General features: G+C 37.5%; 1 protein-coding gene across 10 annotated transcripts in view; it reads right to left on the reverse strand.

The window, feature by feature from the left end:
• The window catches only part of WDPCP (WD repeat containing planar cell polarity effector), a 149785-nt gene that overhangs the window by 92891 nt on the left and 48350 nt on the right, over positions 1-8544 (reverse strand). For 7 of the 10 annotated variants that reach the window (XR_001859527.1, XM_017726745.1, XM_017726737.1 and 4 more), the window contains 3 exons: positions 7858-7908; positions 5368-5438; positions 5058-5117 (listed from right to left, as the gene is read on the reverse strand). Coding sequence is in view for 9 of the 10 variants with exons in the window: in XM_017726745.1 (XP_017582234.1) it covers positions 5058-5117; positions 5368-5438; positions 7858-7908 (182 nt within the window). In the remaining variant the exon portion in view is untranslated. Of the gene's footprint in view, positions 1-5057; positions 5118-5367; positions 5439-5634; positions 5823-7857; positions 7909-8544 lie in introns of those variants that run through there. The other 3 variants (XM_017726744.1, XM_017726740.1, XM_017726742.1) reach the window with 2 other exon arrangements.

Genomic DNA, 8544 nt, shown 5'->3' on the forward strand with positions numbered 1-8544 from the left:
GAAAGAAATTCACAATGATGAAACACATCATAAATTTTTCAGATTGAAGTACTGTGATGGGAAAAATAAAATCGAAGAGTTATCTCCAGAGCTTAAACAGTCACAAGGCGTTCCTAAATAAAATATGAAAACATGACTTCATACCTATTGGAAGAATAAGGCAGAAACTTTGTACTTGAATGCAGTTTGAGTAAAATGCTTGGACACCTGGTCATTCTACATGCTGGGAAGGAAGGGCCACTTAATTTCTGTGTTATTGAGGAGCTGAATGTGAAGACTTTGGTAGAAGGGATTACGTATTTTATATGCAAAAAGTTTTTCTCCACTGAGCAAGAAAGACATAAGCAGCAGAGGATACTCAGGGAAAGACTTAGCCCTTCCCCAATAGCAAAGTGCTCCAATACGTATTTGAGTTAGTTTTTATTAAGCAAAGGACTTAAGTACAGGTTCATGACTTATGGACTTTAGTACAACTTAAGCATCTACTTAAGTGGATCCCTTTATCCTCAGAAGCCTGAGCCCTTGACTCCTCATTCATGCAGCTCAGCTGCTTATCAGCCCTTCTACCTAAAAAGATACCTGTGGAGCAAAGCCAGGATTTGCTTCTATCTGATTGAAATTGGAAGAGAGAATATGCCTGTAAAAAATATTGCTGCAAACTGTTTTCCCTTAGAGAGCCCAACTGACAAAGGAATATGCAAAAGGAGAAGAGAATTGCAAAGCAATTCTTGTTCAAGCAGGTTCCCAGGGTTTTCCCCCACCTCTTCATTCCAGATTGCTTTCTTAGCCACCCCACCGTAATTACGGTGTTGCATGCCTTACTACAGATGAAGTTATTGTTGTTACACGTTACTGTTTCACAATAATCAATGCATTTGTACTTCTAGCTCCAAATATCTAAAACCACACAACACATTAATGGTGGTGATCAAAAGCAACCAAAAGAATTTAATATGAGGGCAGTGTTCCTCTTGGTAATTGGGGATGAGTGCTGGCTTCTCATGTATTCTAGACAGAATGTCTTGGTTTTGGTATCAAATGTGTTATGTCACCATGTGTCTTGCTAAATCAGTTTGCTAATGGGCATTGTAGCTGATAGAACAAGCCAGAAAATATTGCTGTGGACCTCAGTTCAGAATCCAGTTCTAAGTATGTTGACAATGGCAATAGAAAAACTATTTATATACATACATAAATTGCAACACAAATACAACTAAATGAAATCAAAACAAGTTAACAAAGTATACATAAATCTTTTTCATTAGCAGGTAACAGATATGATTCATAGCTAGTGCTTGGCTTTTATACAATAAAATGTAGGACAATGTTGGCATGTGTTTAATTTAACATCATAATGCAAATGTAAAACTGAAAAAATTTGGAAATCAAATGTTTCAGCCAGATCTCATTTATTTTTACTGCCTTATATTGTAAAACCAGACCTTAACCAATGGCATCATTTCATAGGAAGATTTCATGATTTTGTGGCAAAACTTCAAGGCATTCCAGAGAATTAGAGAAGGAGACCAAGAAAAGAAGCAGCCAGAGCTGAGCTGAGTAAACTCAACCATACTGATAAAATTAATTGCTCAGGTCATTACTCCTTGGCAGGGAAAGCTGAGGAGTACAGTGGCATCTTATTGTAAAGACTTCTTGTCTTTTTCCTGTCATCCTTCTTTTATGGTCTATTTATTTTCCTTTGACATCAGCTAACTGAAGATTACAGGATTATTTCAACAACTCAGCACAGGTCATCAAAGTTGGGGGTCAGAAGTACCGTACAGAAATGGTGTGGGTTCAGATCCTATTGGAACAGAGCTAAAGAAAAGACCTCAGTCCTTTAGGATTTAACTAAGGTCTTTTAAATATGAGAGCAAGCTCCTTGACAAAATTCCCTGTACTGTCTAGGTTATGTTTACATGAACTGCCACATCATCTATTTCAGAAGCTCTAAGCAGTGCTGGAATGTATACTTAGGACTGCAAAAATAAAGGCCATCGGGGTTCTTTTGGCCATGGACAAGGAAGAAAATATGAAACTTCCAATGCACTGATTGGGCCCCAAAAAAACCCATAATAGGATAAATTTTGATGCATAAAATGAAACGCTAAGAAAGGTAGGAAGCCAGGCCATCATTATGGTCGTTCTAAGCAAATTCGTATAGAAAAGCCAACTTTGAGAAATAGACTCATGCAATGGACAAGATAATCTCCAGGCAAAACAACTGGATTTGTCTCTGGGGCATATGCATGAAGTCTAATTGGCCATTTGCATGTAAACAGTTAACATGACAGCACGCTTATTTTTGGCTGATGCGTGTTTAAAATAACAGCCGCCAATTTTTGCCTGTGGGCCAGTTCTAAGATGGAAGTGCTGGAGGAAGGGTGAGGAATTAAGAATAGTGGTATTTAGGTTACAGAAGGGACACTGGAAGCAGCCCTATGCTTGTTTTTCACAAAATCTAAGGGAAATCATACTACTCTTTTAAAGAATAGTCTTGTTTTCATTGCATCACTTTTCAGTTTTCTTTCCATTTGTCTTGCTCAAGGTACAGCAGCCATTGAGTTTTTGGATGCCACATTGCTACTACAATACAAAGGGAACTGCTCCTGCTTCAGCTACAGATAAACATTTAATGAAAAATGGGAAAATGTAGCTGTTGAGTTAAATATTTTAATTTCTATAAAGCAGCTTATTTGAAATTGTATTGCTACTAAAAACAAAGGCAAAATAGATACTATAATTAAACCATATACTCAAATTTAGCCCAAAACATTGAAATTATGATAATCAGGGTAACTTCCTACATGTTCATGCTGTTTGTCTGTAATGTTGCTTTAACTCTCCAGAGTTAATGCAAACATGGACTCCCTACCACTAGCTCTGGTATTCATCCAAAAAAGGCTGTGAATACAGCAGTGTTATGCCACAGATGACACCATTGCATGGTAAACACTCTCTGCTGAAACAGTTAATTAGTATTCTACTTAGAAGTAAAAAATAAATATACAACATCTTTTCCAGAAGCTTCAGAACATTTGCATCGAAAAGGTACAGTCCAATTATTGCTGCCAAATGCTCAAAGACAGATGAGCAGCAGAAAAACAAACCATCTGACATCAAAATTGATAGAAGACAGCTTTTCTGTTCTAGACTCTTCCAAATGATTCATTTTTCTCCATTTTATTTTCATTTGCTGGAGGTCTTTTATTTTCAGGAAGACAGAAAGTGAAATAACACAATTGTTTTGGCAAAACATTCTAACCCTTGTTGGAGACTTCAATAATCAGTCACTATTAAACAAAACACATTTTGTTTTGAGATTGAGAAACCAAAAGCAGAATTTAAGGACAGGGAAATGACTATGATTTTTATCTATAACTTTCACTCTGGTTATGTTATAATCTATATAATCACTTATACTCTGGCCTTAGCAGCCATCTAAAAAAAACCCTCAAATACTAAATTTATTAAACTACCCCTTGACATGGTTCAATACCTAATATACTAGGATGAAAACACCCATCTCTTTTCTTTTCCATCTTGTAGAAGAAATAAGTTAAATTGTATTCATCTCATTCATGTTGATGTAAGCCTGAAATAGCTTAGAGTGTGCTAATTCAAAAAATAAAGAAGAGTTTTTTTAACTGATAGTGAGCCAAAGGTGTTATATTGTAAAGGCAGGATGACACATCCTGGCAAGAAGTTTACTTTTCCAAAGTATGTATTGTATACGCTGCAGGTGGTTGCTGCTGAATGGGAGGGGAAGGAAAATGATAAAGGGAGAATGGACAGGGAGAGCAAATGAAAAGACAGCAAACTGGGAGGCAAATGAACGCACTCACACCTAATTGACTTAGTATTTCTTAACCAAATTTCTTTCCTAATCAGAACAATAATGACATGAAAAAATTATTCCCCCAATTAGCATACAATTAATATTTAAATCAGCTCTAGAAGATTAACATTCACAGATGTATACTATGTAATTTGTATGTGAATGATATACATTTACTAGCAGTAAGATCTGATAGGCAAATGTAGCTTAGACAACCATATTTTTATAATTTATATGAAAAGACTACAAACCATCTGGCATGTCAAGTATTTAAACATTTTGCTATTCTTCAAGGCATTTCTGGAATTTTAGCTGTACAGTGTTCCGATATTTAACAAACATTCTGCTGACACACATTTGAAACTACTTGAATAAGAAGAAAAAAATTATGAGTCTGAAAAAGTATAAAAATTAGAAGACAAAATTCCTTTTTTGAAACAGTAATATTGACAAGTATTCCACATGCCAAAGCAGTTTCAAATATGATGCATTTTTCTCATGAAGGTTGTATAAACATATAAAATTCACTACATATGCTTTTCAGAAGAAGGACATGATTGTGGAGCACATCATGTTCAGCTCTCCTCCCTGCCCTACTGTTCTGTCTTAATGAGGATGTGAAAAAGGGTTTCTTGTACACAAAATGTGGAACTCATATAGCTGGAGAACATAACTATATGTGTGCCACATGTCACAATATCTTTTATTCCATGACTTGATTAATGATCTAGTTGGTTTAGAATTACAACTTCCCTCCCATATTACACAAGCATAAAGTAAAAAGATTTGTGACAGATATGTAAATAATTAAGACATAAAAATAATATAACACAGATTCTGTCTATATATTTTAATATATAGCTGCTCCCTCAGCCTACTATTTTGAGGTACAGGATGTTTTCAGTTTCCCCAAACAATAATAGTAATAATAACAATAATTAACAATAATAATAGTAATCATCATCATCATCACCATCATCTCACAGACTCAGGGCCCTTTAATGTAATTTCTTTGTGTTGATAAACCCCAGGCTTTTTACTTGAGGCATGCATTTCAGGGTAGAAATTTAAATAAACCAAATCTACGTAAGAAGGGCCAACATATTTTTAAAAATCCAGTGATTTTTTCTGTTAACATTTTAATATTACTGCTCCTGTCACTGAATGGCTCTTCAGCACCACTGACTGAACACTGCAAGACCTTTTGATGACACTGTACCTGGCAGGTATGTTTGTTCTTCCATTTGCTCAGCACACATGGACTGTTCTGCATTAAGTCCTAAAGGACAACAGAAAACAGAGAGTGGAGTTGGCAGCACACATTGTCACTATCAGTTAACAGACTTCTGATTTTCAAGTTTACAGATGAAAAATGCCACACAAAGATGCAGCTGTTTTAGAAGAGCCCACCAGACAAAAGCACATTTATCATCACTGGGAGAGTTGAATCTTTATGAAAATTAAAGCTGTTGAAAGAGGTTTGAAAAGCAGATTAGCTGTTGCTGTGCTCAAAACTTTCTGAACCATACCTCTACCTCCTTGAGTGCATCTCTCAGTTTGTCTGGTCGCTTGGTTTTCAGGATCCAAGGATAATCTCGAGCTGTCAAATAAAAGTGGGAGAAGAAAAATAAACAAGGTAGAGAAACGTGTATATATAAGTGACTGTATATATATACATGTAGGTGTGTGTACAAACATACATTTATATTTGTAATTTTTAAGAGTTCTTTGAGTTGAACTTCCTTTTCTGTGGAAACTCCAAGATTTCTATGAGTTACCTTACATATAAAACTTACCTACAGCTGGAAGGAAATGGCTGTAGTTTCTATTGCCAAAGGATCTGGTTTTGGAAGGCTCAGTCATAGGAACAGTCAGCATGCTCTGTCCACACTGACCATGACTTCCCCATGGCAATCGTGTGCAAAACTCACTCAGCTGCTAAGCACTTGCAGTGAAAAAGTATCTGCTGTTCAGTACTTTAACTCAGTTTCAAGTTTCAAGCATCCTAAACAGATTCTATTCTTCTGAATTAACATTTCATTGCCCAATTTAAAAAAGCAGGCACTAACATGTCTGCAAAATATATAAGCATGAATATATGCATATATAGAAGTATTAACAACAAGCAATTTTGAATGCCATAACTTATGGAGTATAGTTATTTATAGGGTGTTCTTGAAAATTTGGTCTGAACAATCTACCAAGTCAAGCAAAGATGAAACTGCATGACTGCTGAAGTCCTTTAACAAATTTATTAGTGTTCAGCACACTATTGTGAAAATTCCGGCCTAATACATTAATTCTGGCAACCAGGAGGCAAAGCTTCCTCTGGAGTTGCCAATAATTGGCTTGTTTCATGGCTGAGAATCAGGCTCTAATAACTTGTGAAATTTCTTCATTTAAAAGTGAGCAGTTTTCTGTTCATAAGTGTACAATAAAAACCATGAGAAACTAGAACACATTGTTTATAACCTATTCCTATTTAAAGGAAACCTGATGAAAAGTTTTGAGCTCCAAGCTGTCAGTTTGTATGCCAACTTCCAGACTGAATGACTTAGCAGTTATGCTTAAACCTCCCTGCAAAAAGGAGCTTACAATAGAAGTGCTATAGAGTGAAAAAATGAAGGATTTCATATATCAACAAAAGAGGACACCAGCATACAACTTCTCTTTGTGTTTCATTGGACTGAAGCCAGCGTTGGTGGAACTGTTATGATAATATTAATTAGGCATGTAAGATCACATTTTCAATGGGTGCCTTCATAAATACTGGAATATTTATCCACATATGCAAAATGGGAAACTGCCTGGACAGATACCAAACTATCTGTACAAATCAACAGCTGTGAACAAAGTTCCCCAGTGCTCCTCCTTCCAAAATGTGCTGTGCAGGCTTTGTGCCGGGGGCACCCCTGCATTTCCAGGGACAAGGTGCAGCAGCTTGAGTCCCTTTTGCCTGTCACACGTGCAAAAGGCACCACTGGGGCTGCTGGTGACAGGGTTTATCTGGGCCTGCTCCTCCTTTCACACATGCAGCGCCTGTGGGATAGCACCACACTGAGCACAAGGGATGCAAACCTGTGAGGCTCCTCCCTGCCTCTAACCCTCCCTCACCTTCCCAGAGCTGCACTGATCCTGTCTGACACAGAATTCTCTGCAGCGGGTGTGGATTTGCCACATGGCTGCACCTTCACACCCATCCCCAGCGGGGCTCCAACCTGCTCCAAACACACCTAGCAGTGCTGGAAAGAACTAATCCTTGCAGATCACTTTTTGCCTTCATATGTATGCACAATTCCATGGGAATTTTCATTTGGATAAACTAACAGCATAGACATTGCTTTGTGAAGTTGTCTAAAAAATCATTAGATTTTTCAGAGTTGTCATGTAATAATGTTTGAACATTAATGAAAGCTCTGAGCAAAGCAGAAGTTGTAAAACTCGAGTTAAAGAAAAGTTGTACTACTATAAAAATCTTTAACTGTCACAGTACTGCTGTGTGATAGCATGAACTGAAACTGCTTTTAACCACGTAATGCAGGGACAGTGTAAATGATTCAAAGCTAAAACTGTTCTTTGAAGGCAGCTGATTATTAATCGGGAATTTGATTTTGGCTGAAAGTATTTTAGTTACAATTTTCAGTTTTAAGGCAGTTGGTGTTGCAAGTCAAGAGATGATTTGGAAAATGTTTATTGCTCATCTGCTAAGTAAATTTCATAAAGAAAAATCTGGATTATTTTTGTGATTCCTTTTGACAATAGACTTGAAAAGCAATACACACTACCATCCTTAGTGACGGGAAGAAACCAAACAGATCGCAAATATACCAGGATGGAATAATTATAATTTTTCAATTGTTTTGGGCTGTGTAGTTCTGTGATCGTCAGTCTTAGATGACATGTGCAGAAAGTTACATTGGAAGCAGTCTGAGTTTATTTTAATGCTGTTCCAGGGGCATCACTAATCCAAATTAGCAATTTGGTCTTACTGTAAGAAGAAACCCAGAAAATATCCTTACATTCTGCTAGCTTTTGCCTCTCTTCTAAGTAACTGTGCTTCATCTGTGATGCTAAAGGAAAGAGGATGAAGAGATGAATTAATCCTTACAACTGCTGTCAGCAAATATTAATATTAGAGAGAGGACTAGCACAGTTGGATAAAACACAGAAATTTCCAAAACAATCAAGGCAGTCCCGATGCTTTCACCCTGCAAGTCAGATATCTTAAATTCGCAGAGAAAGAAAGGCTGCCACAGCCGCGCACGGAGCGAGGTGAGCCGGGTCCGTCGGTCCGTCAGCACAGCCGCGTGTGAAACACAGCACTCGGACGGGCGAAAAGGGGGCGGAACTCCAGCCCCACAGCCCCTTCGGCCCGTGGGGAGACTTGCAGGATTGCCATGATTAATCAGATAAAGGAAAGGGATCGCTCGCCCCGGAATGGCCATTCCGGAGAGCAGGCAGAGATGCCCTCTGTTGGGATCCCGGCGATCACCCGGCCGTGCACTGGGCTCCACACGACACGAAATATCTTAAAATCTGTAAGAATTCAGGGTGTGAAATCCCAGTGAGGTTTCTAGTTACATAACGGTTTGTTTTATGTGAATATTTTTGCCTTCTTTTTTTTTTTTTTTTTTCTTCTGTGGGTTTAAAAAGTTTTAAAATATTCCTATGTAAGCTGGGGGAGAAAAACCTGGTTTTTTTTCCCC

The sequence above is a fragment of the Corvus brachyrhynchos genome, unplaced genomic scaffold (assembly GCF_000691975.1).
Source record: "Corvus brachyrhynchos isolate BGI_N302 unplaced genomic scaffold, ASM69197v1 scaffold312, whole genome shotgun sequence".
Classification (NCBI taxonomy): domain Eukaryota; kingdom Metazoa; phylum Chordata; class Aves; order Passeriformes; family Corvidae; genus Corvus; species Corvus brachyrhynchos.